Below are 17,432 nucleotides of genomic sequence, written 5' to 3' on the forward strand. Positions count from 1 at the left end.
TCATCTGCCCCAGTCATGTTGTAAAACGCCTGAACAGGTAGATTGAAAATACCAATAATCAAACCTTTCGTCCCTTTATAGTATCAACACTGCCTCTTACCACTTGCTAACAATTTGACAGAAGATTTTGAGGGATGTTCTATAGTACAGTTGGTGGTCCCTCATCTCTGAGCCAGAAACTCTGGTTTCAAGTTCCACTCCTGGATTTGATGTTCAAGGAAGGTACATTCATAAATAACATTGCCAATGAGTTGATTACAAACTTGCAAATTCTTCCAACACACATCAATGGCAGGTATAAAACTGAGAAATTGCTGGTCAGTTTTGTGATGCAAAATGGAGGCCCTACAGTCATGATTCATAGCTCTAGATTATGACAGAGATGTGAAAAATGCATGTTTCCACTGCAACTTGAACCCTAGAGTAAACGGTAACATACCACCAGAATTATTTTTGGTTCCTTTTTACATTAACTGCCAGTCTATTCTCAAATTCCTCCTCGCCAGTCTCATTTTTCTCCTCTACTTCCCCTTTCAACTCCTGACTCAGTTTTTGATTAAAGAACTCACCTGACGCACATCAAACACCCACTTTTGTTTTTTTGTTTAATTATATTCTGCATCGCTTTCATTAACCGTGGAGCTCTGGGTTTGACGCCCTCATGTTTCAGCCTTATTTAAAATGTACCTATTCTGTATCTAAAACATGGTCTCAAAAATAACTTGTAAGCCTTTGGTTCCATTTCACATTGGCCAGATTTTCTTTGATTCGACTGAAGTTGGCCCCTTCCAATTTAGAAATTCGAGATTGTTCCTTGGTCTTCTCCAGTACTAATGTAAATTGATGCAATCAGTACTTTTATCCAAGTGCTTCCTCATGGACTTCTGATCTATTTGACCCACCTTGTTCCATAGTCCCAAACCTAGCTGTGGCTCCTGGTTGGACTGAGAAAATACTGCTCAAGCTGGGTGTATGGGGTACATTCCAGAAAGTCCAACTCTTTTTCTCACTCTATCATCCCAAAGTCCCTCAACAACATCACTATAGCAAGTCTCTGATTTCATAGAAGATTTGTTCTGTTCTCTAACTATTTGGATGCCTTATAGCATACCTCCACTGTGATAACACCTTTCTTTCCTCAGATCTAACCACAAGAATGTCTCGCCCTCTCAAGTTTATAAGCTTTCCAACACTAGTGACTTCCCTAATCAGTGTTGTTACACTATCTCCCTTTCTCCTTCCCCTTTTTTTTGAAACTTCATATCCATGCATATTGAACACTTCATCCTCACCATTCTTAAGCCATGCTTTTGCTATCACTAACATCATATCCCCACTGATTTGTGCTTCTAGCTTATCAACTTACTTACTACTCTTATTATTTACATATAAGCATTCTGAACAGTCTGTGCATCTCCCATTGGCCTTCTTAGTTTGCTGTTACCTTTTAAAGGATCTTTCTTATCTAGTACAATTAATAACACTCACTTTATCCTCTTTTCTACCAGTGTTTCAGACCAAGGAATGAATTCGTAGGTTGAACCTAAAGGCACAGGATACATTGAAATTCTGTCTGCCTCTGTGCGTCCCTATGTTATAGCAAAGAGCAAGAGTGGAATGGGGTCTTGGAGGGAAAAGGGGAAAAACTGCTAAAACTTGGTTTTGGTCTGTTTGGAAGACACAGGATCTAGGGTCACACAGCATGGAAACAGACCCTTCGGAACAACCAGTCCATGCCGAACGTAATCCCAAACTAAACCAGTGCCACCTGCCTGCTCCTGGTCCAAATCCCTCCACACCTTTCCTATTCATGTATCCATCAAATGTCTTTTAAACGTTGTAATTGTACCGACATCCACCACTTCCACAGGAAGCTCATTCCACATGCAAACTGCCCTCTGTGTAAAAAAAAAATTGCCTCTCGTGTCTTTGGGGGAGGGAGAAGGGGACTCCAGTGTTCATTCACTGCCCAGTTCCAGTCACAGCTGCAGCCTGTGGGATCTGTGCGTTAATGGCCTGCAGCTGCAGCAATGGTTACAATTCAGCTGAAAAAAGCCCTGAATATGGACGGAGAAGGTTCAAGAAAGGAAGCTATTCTGATGTTCCTCTTGTGATTGATACTGGGGACTGTAAAGTCTAACAAAGCAGTCATTAGCTTCTTCATGTTTAAACTTGACTCTTTCTACTTTAAAAACAATGTGCCTGGGACTTCACCCAGACCAAGGGTGCGGTAGAGAAGGAGGGGAGAGAGAGAGACAGAGAGAGAGAGAGGAGGAGACAGAGAGAGAGGAGGAGACAGAGAGAGGGGAGGAGAGGAGAGGAGAGAGAAAGAAAACGAGGGGTAGTGGACACGAGATGCCACCCCACAATAAGAACCAAATTCAAATGGCTCCTGTGTATATTTGAACCCTCCAATTTCTCACTAAGCCACAATCACAGGCATCATTGGAAAATTATACCAGGTTCATGTGAAGGACTTTAATTCCAGGTCCTTGGGAATGCTGTGCCGTCAATGAATTCTTACTTTACCGGGTTCGCAATGCTGCAATTTAGGGGATGCTGCAGGTAATTTTTCACATAGCAAGCTCCTATTAAAGCCAGCACTATCAAATTTCAATTTCTGATCATGGGTGTCTTTGTCCCTGAACTTGTGTCTAAATCTGTTTCCCCTTCATCCCACTCATCCAACTTGTGTCTCCTTCTGCACATGATTTCCCCCCTTTTCCTCAACAAATCCCTCCCTGTTTCATTCTCTCTATTTCCCCACCCCACTCTCACACACTGCTGTTGACAAACCCCCTGCCTGTCAAGTTTTCCCTCTCCCAATTCCTTCCCACACTATTGAACCCCCCATGAGGACAGTGATCCAGGGCGTGTTTAGTACCACCTGATCCTTTTGACTGGTGCTTCCTGGCCCAGAACTGCCTCCAATAGTGTGTGAATCCGATGTCTTGCTTCCTGCACCATTCCTTGAAGCACTCACTGCTCCTGCCCATCTTCCTATTTGTACTGTTGCTTGCACATGGCACTTGAATAATCACTGCTCTTCAATTCTATCCCTAGTGAAAATGAATGCCAATACATGATTGGCTCTTTATGGCCTTATTAACCAGTGTCACTACATTTAGTGATTTATCTGTATTCCATGATTACTTCACTTAAATACAATTTCCAACACATGTGGCCTTCCTTTTTATCCACGTCAACTTGCACTTTCCTTTATTAATATTTATTTGCTGTCTCCCTGTATTTCATTGCAAAATTCTCCACTCAGAATTGTACCTTCCAATTTGGTGCCATCCTGTGTTTTACCTTCTGTCAATCTGAGGTCACCCAAACCTGCTGCTGTAACCCAACTTTCAAACAGTCATGTTAACTATCACTCAGATACAGCCACAGCTGTACAGCACGGAAACAGACCCTTCAGTCCAACCCATCTATGCCAACAAGATATTCGAAATTAATTTAGTCCCATTTGCCAATATTTGACCCACATCCCCCTCTAAACCCTTCCTATTCAGGCATCCATTCAGATGTTTTAGATGTTGTAATTGTACCAGCCTCCATCATTTCCTCTGGCAGCTCATTCCATACACGCACCGTCCTCTGCGTGAAAACGTTACCTATTTGGTCCCATTTAAATACTTCCCCTCTCACCTTAAACCTACGCATCCTCACTGGTTTCCTGGTTAGGCAACTCTTATTTTAAAAATTATCTTAATTATCTTTAAATTCTCTCCATGACTTCATCCCTTACTTTCCACATGACACCTTCCTACAAGCATCAAATATTTGCTTTCTTCTAATTGTGGTTTCTGAGCATCCTTGACTTCGAAGTTGTTCCAACTTTAGTGCCATACCTTTCGCTGTCACAGCCCAAAGTCCAGCACTCCTTCCTGAAACACTTCAGCATTCTAAGCTCCTTTAAGGCTCCTCAGTGACTACACTTCAAAAGTGCTTCACAGACTGTGAAGCACTTTGAGACATTGAGAACGGTGATTTATAAATGCAGGATATTTTACTTTGAAGTGTTATTTCTGATTCCAAATCATCTTTGCAAATGTTGAATATCAGTCACACCAGCCATGTTTGTGGACCATCTTCTGCCAAGCTCACATCATCTCTGCTTTGTCATCAGGTTGTCATGCATTTTGTCTTAGCTCAGAAATGTAGAAACATAGAAGAAAAAAGTAGGAGGATGCCATTCGGCCCTTCAAGCCTGCTCCACCATTCTTCGTGATCATGGCTGACTGTCCAACTCATTGGCCTAATCCTGCTTTCTCCCCAAAACCTTTGATCCCATTCGCCCCAAGTGCTATATCTAGTCACCTCTTGAATACATTCAATTTTTTGGCATCAACTACTTCCTGTGTGAAGAAATGTCTACTCATCATCTCCATCCTAAATCGTCTACCCTGAACTCTCATACTGTGACCACTGGCTGTGGACACACCCACCATCGGGAATGTCCTCCCTGCATCTTCCCTGTCGAGTCCTGTTAGAATTTTATAAGTCTCTGTGTGATCCCCCCTCATTTGTCTGAAAACTAGCGAAAACCATCCCAACAAAGTGAATCTCTCTTTATACGTCAGATCTGCCATCCCAGGAATCAGCCTGGTAAACCTTCGCTGCACTCCCTCGAGAATGAGCCTTCCTCAGAAAAGGAGACTAAATCTACACAGAATATTCTAGGTGTGCTCTCACCAAGGCCATGTATAACTGCAACAAAACATTCCTGCTCCTGTACTCAAAACCTCTTGCAATGAAGGCTAACATACCATTTTCCTTCTTTATCACCTGTTAATCATGTGTCTACTAAATGGCACCTTATTGAAGGCCTTTTGAAAGCCAAAAGTATTTATTTATTGCTTTTTGGTTACCTGCCCTTCCTGAAACTTCTGCAAAGAATTCAAAACATTTCGGGTTTGGTCAAGCAGGTCTATTCCTTTTGAGATCCATCTTGATTACTATTTATTAAAATTCAGTTTTGAGATTTTATTACATAATTGAGTGAAGATTTCATTTTTTTTCTACCACCAGCATAAGCTAATTGGTTCACAACTTGGACTTAACCTATCTTCCTTTTTAAATACAGGAAACAAATTAGATTATCTGCCAGTACTCCTTTATGGCACACAAGCAAAATGCCAAGCTGGTTTCCAGCTACATTACGGCCTGAACAATCAACATCAAGAAGACATATTATCTTATCACAATCATATTATTGATCGCAGAAGTTCCCAAATTATTGACATGTTGACAATATCACAACAGTGACTACATTTCAAAAAGTAATTCTAATTGCTTGATGGTACAAATTTAAACATTCAGAAAAAAAGATACAAAATCAAGAATTATTTTTATTAAAAATGTTCATCGGTTTGAAAGTGCTTGGAGATGTTCAGTAGCCTGTTATATAAATAAATAAAGCAGTTTTATAAATGTAACTCATTCTCTGAACGAAACCAATGTATCACCAAATTGCTTGCTCCAGCTTTTTTTAAAAAACAGATTGGATGGAGTGAATTCTACACTAAAGTAAAACACAAATTCAAAGCTATTCAATTCCAAATAACATTGCCTAATTATGTTCAAGTATTGATTATAATTTGAGTGGCAATTAAAAGAAACCAATAGTTGAAAACGAGATCCACTGGACTTATTCATTGGTCCTGGCTCTGAGCTCGATATCGCAATGCCTATCCAGTACAGATCTGCAGAATAATCACCGATAAATTTTATGATGCACATCCTTACTTATTAATAGGCAAAGGGACAACAGGATTTATTTAAAACTGAAGAACTGAATTTGATCGCACTTTGAGTGAGGTAACGTTTACACTTTCAGGGAGGGAATGTTCCACTTAGTTACCAACATTCGTATATTATTCTGTGATGCAAAAACTGACTGAGAGAATAGAACTTGGTCAATACTTTGGAATGAAGTTTAGTCCCAGTAGGCTGTATTAGCCAAGTACTGTACTTGGTTAAATTTATAAAGCTTAATAAGCTACAAAACACAACATGAAAGGTAGTTATATGGCTTGCATTTCTAAGATAGGCCAAGAGGAGTGGTGTTGAGCTGCACCCAAGCACTGTGTTAAAAATGTTCACACTTAAGTGGAGGATATAGCCATTACTTCTTCATTCACTTCATCTGGAGATTGGAAGAACATTAGAACAGCTCTGGATCCAGATTACCTGCCTATTTCCTTTGCAACCTTAAACAGTTCAAAATAACTTAAGATAAAAATGAGGCTGAACAGGATCTCAACAGAAAATTGGCATTTAAAAAAAAAGAATTGTTGTTTCTCACTCAAGAATGCATTTGGCGATATGCTTATTTTGGACTATCTTCCCTCTTTTATTAATAAGCTTTTTAAAATTTGTGTTTATGATATAAATAGGCACCAAATTAATGAAATTGTGAATATTAAAATAAATGTTGTAGAGTTGTTAATTGTGACATTTAGAAATTATCTTAAGGAATTTTTAGCTGCTGTGTATATAGATGAACACAAATTGGGTTTATCAATCAGCTTGTACCTGTCTTTTTAGCACAAGGTTAATTTGTTAGTCTTCAAGCTGAATAGGTAACCAGATTCAAATGAAACTGCTTATTATAAATATTAGGAAATCTTATTTTCAATAAAACCAATGATGGGCAAGTACTTTAACTTTATAGAAAATGATTTTCTATTAATCTATATAGCCACCCCAAAAACCACACTAAAGAATCTGCACTGACCTTGCATCTGCACCATCAAATATCTTTTCTGCTACATCTCCTATCACTTCCTGCTTCAAATAATACAACATCCGTACCCGCAGCAGGACTCTGTAGAGGAAGAAAGTTTTAACATTAGTACTGTTTGCCAACACTAGCTTTTGGCAGCTGCTTCTGTTCATCCATCATTCTGCCAAGGCTGATTAGCTATGCTGTATGGTAGGCTTGAAGCGTGACAGATGGTGGCATATAATCACCTCTGTGTGGTGCTTTCTGCTGGCTTTCAACAGCCATGCTTGGCAACCACTTTCAGCATACTGAGCACAGTGCAGTGCGGCCCAGACACATTTCATTCAGTAATGCCTAATTCAGTTTGTGAAGTTTAACGTGTACGTTGCCAGTGCTTCTGAAGTGTTCAAGTAAGTTTGTAAACAAGTGAGCAGATGGCTTGCAGTAGGCGTTCTGCTCCATTATCTCATGCAATTTCCTCAGCTGTTGCTTACTATCTTCTGAAGCAGCTTTATGTTTAGAATAATGAGCAGCTACATTAGTAGCTGAAAAAGACAGATATGCAAAATCTAATTTCAAGTGGTTCACTACAAACAATGACCTATTTTATACCTTTTATTGAAAACAAGGGCTTTCAAGCAGAAACTTAATGTTGTCTAAATTCGAAGGAGCTTTTAAAATGCTAATCATAAAAACAGGTATGAACTGTACAGAAGTACAAGCAAAATGCCTTGAACAGACTTTAGAATAAAACAAATGGGATTTTCTGAGTTTCTTACTTCAACTGATATTTATTCTGTTTGTAATTTTTAAAATGAGGTTGTGATTTAACTCACTTGTTGCAGTGGTGTTTCAGATGTTTCTTGTAGCCATCATCATGCAGCAAGATATCAGGATTGCAGTTTACTAGCCAATCTGCATTTTTCATCATTGGTAAGGTGGACTGACTTTTAACTTTCTTTCCTTTCCTCCCTCTAGGCACTGGTGCAGACAAACCTATTGGTTAAGTAAAGATATAAACAACATTTGTCTCAGAAAATAGTCACCACCAATCCCAACAACCTTTAATTGAGTATTCCACAAGCAAAAAGTTTTCAAACTCCAGCAACACAACAAATTAAAAACCTATTTTGATCTTTAGTGCTTTTATAGAATGGATGAATCTCCTGTTTAATCTCCAATGGGCTTCATGATCTTCATTTCTTCATCAGTCTGCTTCTTGTTCCAATCTTTTGCTCCATCACCAGATGTACAGGTCTTCTGTAATATTTATGACTGTTCTGTCACTCCTTTATGCCTATACCTTTGAGATCTGTTTACCTGGATCCCAGCACTGAGCTTCATCTCTGTCCTGTTGACTTCTCAGTTTTTTTTTCCTTCACTCATTTATCAGCTGTCTCCTTCTACTGATTTCTGCCCATTCAGGTAAGAATCTCAAGGCATCTCACGCTCTTCAATTTCTCACCTGTTATTTCTGCCTTGATGTCTCTTCGTCTTTTCTCAACATGTGCCTTCAATTTCCTTTGGTCCACTGTTTTCCATTTGCTCTATCCCTCCCCTCCCATCATATCTCTCTAACTGTAAAACACACACTCTAGTGCTCTGTCTCTACCTATGTGCTTATTCCTCCACTCTGCTCCCTGTCTTCTGCAACATATACCACATTTTCCTGGCTGCAATCAATTCTGAAGAGTCACTGGACTCAAAACATTAACTCTGCTTCCTCTCCACAGATGCTGTCAGACTTGCTGAGTTTCCTCAGCAATTCCTGTCTTTACTACAGTTCTTCAGCATCTGCAGTTCTGATTTATTGTTATTAGGGCACCTGAAACATGCCAGGAAGGATATTACCTGGGAAAATATTACAACTTCCTTGGCAGGCTTTGTTCCTAGCCAAAACATGCAGTGAAAAGAATCAGAAGTGGCAGCAGCAACAAAGTTAACCATCACAATCACAGTGAGAAGCAACCATCTCAAACTGGAACAAAAAAGTGCCCACTTGCAAAGCAGCCCAGGAGATTTGCCAGGGTTGTGGAACAGGCCTCAAATAAAAAAAGGAAACAAACCTTAAATTAAAGGAGGCCACCCCTTAAACAAACTTTTAATGAAAATAACTAAGTGAAATTGAAACACAGCTGAAAGTGAGAAATGGGACCAGACAACCAATTGTTTTAATAACAGCACCAGTGAGGAAACGACTGAAATGGAAGTGTAACTGTCACTATAGCGGTAACATATGTAGAGGCACAGCATTTTTTTTTGAAAAGGAGTAAAAGCAGCATGATTTCAAGTACTAAATCATAAGGATTTGTCACCACAATCATATGTACAAAGAATGTAAATCTACAGTAGATCCAGACTCAATTCCTCACCATGGAACCAGCCTGAGATTAAATCTGTCCATTATGACCTGGGATCACATTTGACCTTGATGAGTTTCAAGCCTCACATTATCACCAAGATTCCCCTTTTCCACCTTTACCACTCAACTTTACCATTTTAGCACATCTGCTGCCAAAACCCTCTTCATGCCTTCACCACCTCTAATGATGACTATCCCAATGCACTCCTCGTTGCACTCCCATTTTTCACCCTCCATAAATGAAGCTCAGCCAAAAGTCCTTACTTCACAGCCAAGCCCTGTTTCCCTATTACCCTGCACTCGCAGACCTGCTTTGACTCCCGTTCAAGCAGCATCCTGGTTTTGTAATCAGGGATCCGAACGACCTGAATCAGGAGAGGTTAATGTGCAGGTACAGGAAGTAATGAGAAGGCTAATAGAATGTTATTATTTATTGGGACGGAAATAGAATACACAAATAGGGAGATACTGCTTCAGTCAGACAGGCATTGACGTGATCACATCTGGAGTGTTATGAACAGCGTTGGCTACGTTATTTAAGGAAGGATTGTGAATGCACTGAAAGCGGTTTGGAGAAGGTTTACTCGACTGATACCTGAAATGGGTGACTTCTTGTCAATGCTCTTGAGCTTAGGGGATCATTCTTCATGGAGCATACGTGGCAGGGACCAAGCGGAATGATTGGGTCAGAGCTTGGTAAGTTGTAGGTGTCAACAAAAGAGCTGTCACCTGCCTGTGGTCCAAGCAGGCGCCTGGGGCTTTGGACATCGAACTCACACCTCCATGCCCACTCACACCCCATCTTTTCCCACCCCACCCCGATGGATTCACTCAGACAACACTGCCATGATTTCATAATGTCACTTACACCGACATCCCCAGAACACATCCAGAAGTCGGCAACCTTTGTTTAAGGAGGTTGTTCAGGAGCGTTTTGGAGTAGTCAAGTCTAGGAGGTGACAAAAGTTTGAAGGAGGTTTCAGCAACAGTTGTGCTCAGGCAGAGTGGAGTTTGGACAGTGTTCAAAGTAAAATATAGGCAGACTTTGTGGTACTGCATGCATAGTGAGAAACTCATCTCCCAGTATAATGATAACACCATGGCTGTGAAATTTGGTTTCATCTTAGGTTACTGCTATAGAGTATGGTGAAGCTGGTGGGTAGTAAATGGGAATTCTGGGAATGAATGAAAACATCGTTTTCTTTCTTCCCACTATTAAGTTGAATCCCTTAAGAATTTATGGCCTCAATCTTCTGAACCCAAGAGATTATAAACCAATTTTAAGCACCTCATAATTTAGCCCTTTCAGGATTCTGGTACAATTCTGATAAAATAGAAATTGCTGGAAAAGCTCAGCAGGTCTGGCAGCATCTGTGGAGAGAAATCAGAGGTAACGTTTTAGGTTGAGTGACCCTTCCTCAGAATTTCTCCTGAGTTTCAGTGGCCAAAATTGGTCTAAATACTCCAGACGAATAAAGTTTCGCCAACGTTTCTTTTACTGGATTTATTTGAAACAATCTTTTATTTATGTACCCTAGATTTGGAATGGGAAATTGTTTTTTACTTCTACCCTAACAAACCACTTAATTTTAAAAGATCTAACAAATATAATTGTGTCAAAGGATTACCGCCTGATTGTAGTCCCAGGTGGTGTTCAGGGCTTTAGACATAAAGTGTGCACTTTACAACTGGAGTTATTTTAATGAACCTGCTTGGACATGCTGTGAAACCTCCTGGTTAGATGGGACTTGAATCTGGATTTTCTGGTTCAGAGTTGGGGCACGACCACTGCGCCTTATTGAACTTGACTGAAAATTTTCAATAGTCATTGGTGTAAGTCTTAGCTAGCTGTGTATATTCATTTGCAGGGCCGTGTCCTCTGCAAACAGAAAGTTTAAGCAGTGTGCTATTCTCAATTAAACACTAAAGCACAGGGGACGACTATTTCTTAGCACAGCTCAAATGGTAATGCTTCGACCAAACAAAGTTGACTTGCCTTTTCTGAACTTAAAAAGTTTGAGGGTTAACTCTTGCCTGATGCACTTGTCATGGCAATGTCTCGACTAATTAGTCTACTTGCCAACCAATGAACACTCTTTTCCCATGCAGTATAAGTTGTTGTTCCTTTTGAAATTAGATATTCTTGCAACTGTCCTGATGGGATTGAGAAGCTTTACCAGCTTGTTTTTCAGCAATGCTCAAGTTCTATACTATCTAATTATATTATCTTTGTTGAAATTGCCAAAATGATATTTTTTACCATTTATATCCAGTCGGTACTTAAAGCTTCCAACTATATATTCAGTCTAGTATTTTCATTGCTTTCGAACATGGACAAAATTGCATGCCATTTTTCCTTTACATATGAATAAGACATAGTTAAGAAAGAATTCAAAATTACCAGAGTGGTTTTGTAGAGCTCGCGTCTGTCCATCCTCAGTAGGAGTAATCAGATCCCAGATAAAACCTTTGATCTTTTCATCTCCTCGGTAATGGTTCAAGCAGTACACAAGGATAGTGCGGCAGATGGTCTCCACATCATGTTCTGTCAACTGTCGTTTAAAACGCCCATGTGACAGTATATCACTCCATCGGCCCCAACTGAGAATAAGCAATCGTAGCTTTAGTCAAGTGAACTTCTGTAAAAATCTTCTGTGAAAACCCAATTCTAATATCTTTCAAACTCAAATGTACAGCTTATACATAGTCAGAAAGTTGGACCCATTTTGTTGAGAAAGTAGCAATTTTGAAACAGAAAGCCAGATAGAAGGGAAAAGGAAACAGTCAAAGGGTAAAAGTGGTGGGGAGAATGGGAAGAGGGAAGTGAGGTTTGGGAGAAGATCAAACAAGAGTTTGAAAGCGAGGAAGGTGAGTGGACTCGGACACTGAGGCAAAGGGGTAGGGAGGGAGAGAGAGATAGAGAGATCAAGGGAAAGCAGGAAGAAAGATAGGGGAGAGACAAGGGAGAAATGGATTGGGGAAGAGAAAACTGCTTCAAATTGCATAAACGTGAATTTTTTTTTTAAAAAACATCCGGCTGTGCAGCTTGGGACTTTGCTTTAACATATGTCTGACATCTGACAATACAATACTCCCTTTCTGCTGGCCTGGTCTACCAGTGTTGATGGGTGTTAATTCATGCGCACAGTAAAATTCAAGCCGATAAGCTTGAACCCTGACGTACACGATCAACCCAAAACAACAAAAAGGCCATCCAAACTTGGTCCGCCATTTAATAAGATCATGGTTGATCTGGTTGAGGTCTCATCTCCACTCTCTTGTCTACACCCCATTAGCCTTGACTCTCTTGTCTACCAAAAATCAGCCTTGAATAAATTTAAATACTTAGTCTCCACTACCTTCTGGGGAACAGAATTCCACACACTCTAACAACCCCTTAAGAGAAAGCAATTGCCTTCTTGTGTCTTAAAAGGTTGGGTCAGTGGGAAGTTGATTTTAACTGAATGGCTATCTTGTTTTATTTCTGCATTATTTAGTAAATTACTGTCCAAAATATATGCCAAATTTCAGTAACTAAAAAAAAGACCCAGCACCAGTGCAATAACCACACATAAATTGGGCTAAACACTGATAATGCTGTAAATGCGCTGTTGTGCCCAAAGTTTCTCGTTTTTAATATACACATGTACATTGGGTCCCCCACACAAATATTAAGAAACCTCACAAAATTGTTGCAGTTTAAAGATGGCAATATTCATAATAAAAAATGGAAGTTACATATCCTGTTTCATCAACAAGTTCCCAACAGGTCCTGGGATGTTTTTTAAAGCAGCATACTGAGTGCCCTCACTTGTAGGAAGGGACCAAGCTGGTGTCAATGCTTGAATCAAACTGATGTGCTGAGATTGATGTTGCATGTTTGTGGCAGATGCACAAAACATTTGGCATGAGATCTAGCTGGAATTGAAATCAGAGGCACGTGTCATGGCAGTTCTTTCAATTAGACTGTACAGTTGCGCGCCAAAAACTGGCAAGAGAAGCTACTGCAGACCCAAGATCACAGTACCTACCTCTCAATTGAGTAGCTTTGGGATCCTCCTCATCCTTGGTCTGCTCATTAATCCTTTCTACATCCGCTTAACTGTCTCCTTGATGCTCTAATTCACTCAACAGCACTACCAATCACAACCTTAATTGATGCAGGTCAAGTCCCAACAGGTGGGCACAGTTTCTCACTGCTTCATTCAACCCATCATCTGATGCACCATTAACTCAGCTTTTCCACATGACCACAATCCTGCTGATTATTTCATCCTCCCCTTCTAGTATGTTGTAAACCCCTTCTAACCCCTCCTGCCAAGTACTCTTTCCAGATTCACACCCTTTATTCATCTTGCCACCTCTTATGGCCTCACTACTCCCACTGCGTGAAGAATACCTTCAACATATACACTGCTACTAACATCTCCCTCAATGTTTCTCGCGGAATCCTACTTCGTTGTGTTTGCCCCTGCAAAGAATGCTTTCCCAACTCATTTACAATCAAGGTTCCCTTTTGGTATCTTGCAGCAATTGAGAATACCTTGTGCTGGGAACAAAGAGGCCCCACACAGGCAATGATCCTTCAAGATGTATTCACATGCACAATTTGAAAGGGGGCAATGCAATGTAACAAGCAAGCCATGCACAACAAATAGAAGTCAGTGGAACATCAGTTACAACTGCACTTACAAAAACTCTGAACTGAGCAGCTCGACTCTCTCTTCACTGTCCTTTCTGCTATGGACTTCCTTGTATCCTCATCTCTACCATCAATATTCTATTCCTCATTAAAACTGCAAAACTCACACACAGACAGTTTCCCTTAGTAGCACCCTCATCTCAACTTTAAGTCTACGCCTGTGACTTAAGGAAATGAAGTGATGAACGATAGTTTAGCCATTCATCATCAGATTTAGTTGCACTACATTATCCACTTCCAAAACTACATCTGGAATATGGAATGCAAATAGAAGCCTGGAGTTCTGTTCTCTGCTGCAATTCATTTTCTTTAATCTTTGTCCTCTGTCCTCACCTCTTGCAAGAAGTCTCCTTATTGGAGCTCAAGGACATTTTTGTTACAAACATCAATGCATTCATTCAATTGCCCCTGCTGCATTCCTCTCTCCAGTGAACCATGAGGCAAACATTCTGTAAGATTCCCTCCTGATCTAGCATCATTCTCTAATTGCTTTCCTATCTCATCTGGTCCACAAAGCCCATATCCTGCTCCCTGGTCCTTCTTTTTAAGAAACTGCTGCCCAATGTACATCCTGGCTTTCATACTGGTTGATATTGTCAATGGTTCTCTTGCTTTCAAAACCTGCTGCCATCACCACCTTCCTCAAAACCAATCCTTCCTGCCATGGTAACAATCATTCCATCACCAAACCCCTTCTCCCCTCCAAATTATTTCAAGCTGTTGGTGCTTTTAAAACATTTTCCAACCTTTCTTGGAACTTTGCTAAAATCCCTCCAAATCTGGATCTTCTCAACCCCCCTGCTCTGCAACTGCCAAATTACAGAAATTAAGATACAAGTCATATGCTATGTGATTATGACAAAGATGAGGTATTCCCTCCATTTCTATTTGGACTTTTCAGCAGTTTTTGACACGGTTTAACCCTACCATCCATTTATTGATCATTGTTCAGTCACATAAGACTGCACTGACCTGGTTCTATCCCCATTTATTCAACATAACTAGGAGAACAATCTGCAATAGATTCTTTAATTGCATTGTTCTTCCATCTCCAATTTGTCATTAGGTCTGGTTCAGACCCTATTCAGTATAAACCTGCGCACCATTTTGTTATCAGAAAAATCTTAACACCTCTATTTTAAAGATTGTAACCACAGGACTCTCAAATTCTCCTAGTGTCGGCTGTCCATTCTGCTTCTGTAAAGTGCCTTGGAATATTTATTATCGTAAAAAAGTGTTATGTAATGACAATATGCTGTTAAGACACATCTCTGCTACTGTACCCCTTATAATACCCCCACCTTCCAATCTAGCACTGAAAATACTAAAAACTTTCTAATTAGGAAAAGACCAAACTGACTAAGTAAATCTTCTGCAAATAAAAAAAGCTGAGATTAGCTGCTTTAGTAACAGGATCAAAAATATATTGGTTTCATAAAGCTCACTTTCCCCCTCCCCCAATCCTGACAGTTCACATATTAATGTCATGATCGTTTCAAGGCTTGGAAACTGGGTCATAGTGGGAAAATGTTTGGACATAAAAGCATCTAAATGGGATAGGGTTCTACATTTTCCTTGTTTTCCTATGTCTAAAATGAGGTCGAGACTGTTAAAAAGAACAGGAAATAGGAAAGGTTGAAGGGCAGGTGGAAGTGAAGGAGAGAACACAATACCTTTAGTCATTTGGTAGTTCGAGTTATGTATTGGTAAAAAAGACACTGCCCAAATTTTTCATCTTGTACTCATCAGGATAATTCACAACAAACACCAATGTAAGGGGAATGCCACATTCATTCTGACAGGAGAAGGCTTATTGGTTGGCAAGTACACTTTGATTGGTAGAAACATTGACATGATAAATACACCAGGTACTGATGACTGACAAGTGCCAAAGTTTGCTGAAATTTTAAAGCAAGTAATTTGACTCTGTTCAGTCAAGACATTAATTTGAAAAATGCGCCAGAGAATAGCTAATCACTTATTTTCTTCAGCTGAAACAAGTGCAGTGTCTGTATATATTCCTTGTCTAAAATGAACAGGGCACTGTGTTAATTTATATAGCTTCCAGTACATGCAAGCGCTCTATACCGCAAGCTCAGCTGATGATTCTAGCTGATGTTGGTTATCAGCACAATTCTTCATACAAGCAGAATGTTGGATTCCGCTTTGCAAGTATGGGCTGGTTGGGCATGGGCAATATCTTGCCTGTTGCAAACAACAGATGGGATATCCCATTTGATCCAGCAGTCTGTGCGACATGCAGTCTGCACTGTATCATACCGGCACTGAAGTGTTTTAAAACACACCACTCATTTGTGAGGGCAGAGCATTCCTATGCTTGACAGCAGCACCTTGGGAGTGGCAAACACCACTCTTGTTGCTATGGCATCACAGCAGTGGGAAACACCAGTTTCACCTACTGGTCAAATGTTTGAACGGCTTTACCCTTCCAGGTTAATCTGAGGTGGACTGGACACGTTTCAGGACTAAAAATGACAACCTTAGGTTTGTTCATAAGTTTACATGGTATACAGCATTAAAGACTACCTTGAAAAGATGATTTGAAGTGCAGGATATGAAGCACCGTAATACACCATCCAAGTTGCATAATGAACAAGTGGCTTGAGCTCTATTTAAGAAGTAGCTGATAACACCAATCTCATAGCACATGGAACTGTAGGAATCCTAACATGTATACTGAACGGTGAAAGGTAAGCCATGTGGGAGATGAAAGACGACAAACATCTGGCAATTTCTTACCAACCTGCCTGAATTAACATTTAAATAAAGACTGGGCGTTAACTGTCAGTCATCACTAATCAGTGTATCCCCAACAGCAATGTCTCTACCAATCTACACACTCTTCTTTAGAGGGAGGTGATGGCTAGTGGTATTACTACTGGACTATTGATCCAGATACACGGGCAATTTGTGGGGAACAAAAACAATGTTGCTGGAAAAGCCCAGCAGATCTGTTAGCACCTGTTTTTTTGTTCACAGAGTTAACGTTCCGGGTCCAATGACCCTTCCTCAGAACCCGTTCTGAGGAAGCGTCACTGGACCCGAAATGTTAACTCTGTTTTTTCCTTCACAGATGCTGCCAGACCTGCTAGGCTTTTCCAGCAACTTTGTTTTTGTTCCTGATTTACGGCATCCACAGTTCTTTTGGTTTTTATTTGGTAATTTGTGGGGACTTGGGTTCGAATCCCGCCATGGCAGATGGTGGAATTTCAATTCAATATAAACAAATCTGGAATTAAGAGTCTGATGGCGACCATGAAGACATTGTTGATCATAGGAAAAACTCATCTGATTTACTCATGTCTTTATGGAAGGAAACTGCCATCTTTACCTGGTCTAGCCTACATGAGACTCCAGACCCACAGCAATGTGCTTAATTCTCTCTGGGATGGGCAGTAAGTGTTAGCCTCTCCAGCAATGCCCTTATCCGTGAATGAATAAAATAAAGTACAGTGCTACTTTCTCTTTCTTGTAAATTATCCTGATGAATATAAGATGACAAGCTTCAACAAAATGTATTTTTAAAGCAATAATGAAGACACTTTGTGCACAACATTTACACTCTTTTACTTCAGATTTATAGATGTTATCAGCACAGGACCAGTTCATGC

General features: G+C 40.2%; 1 protein-coding gene across 1 annotated transcript in view; it reads right to left on the bottom strand.

Moving 5' to 3' along the window:
* LOC109916299 (chromodomain-helicase-DNA-binding protein 7-like) overlaps positions 1-17,432 on the bottom strand; it is a 129,047-nt gene that overhangs the window by 98,871 nt on the left and 12,744 nt on the right. The window contains exons 2-4 of the mRNA XM_048595704.1: positions 11,500-11,699; positions 7,573-7,732; positions 6,749-6,838 (exon numbers count right to left, since the gene is read on the bottom strand). Of these exons, the coding sequence (XP_048451661.1) occupies positions 6,749-6,838; positions 7,573-7,732; positions 11,500-11,699 (450 nt within the window). The remainder of the gene's footprint in view (positions 1-6,748; positions 6,839-7,572; positions 7,733-11,499; positions 11,700-17,432) is intronic.

Source organism: Rhincodon typus, chromosome 4 (genome assembly GCF_021869965.1).
Source record: "Rhincodon typus isolate 14 chromosome 4, sRhiTyp1.1, whole genome shotgun sequence".
In the NCBI taxonomy this organism is placed as follows: Eukaryota; Metazoa; Chordata; class Chondrichthyes; order Orectolobiformes; family Rhincodontidae; genus Rhincodon; species Rhincodon typus.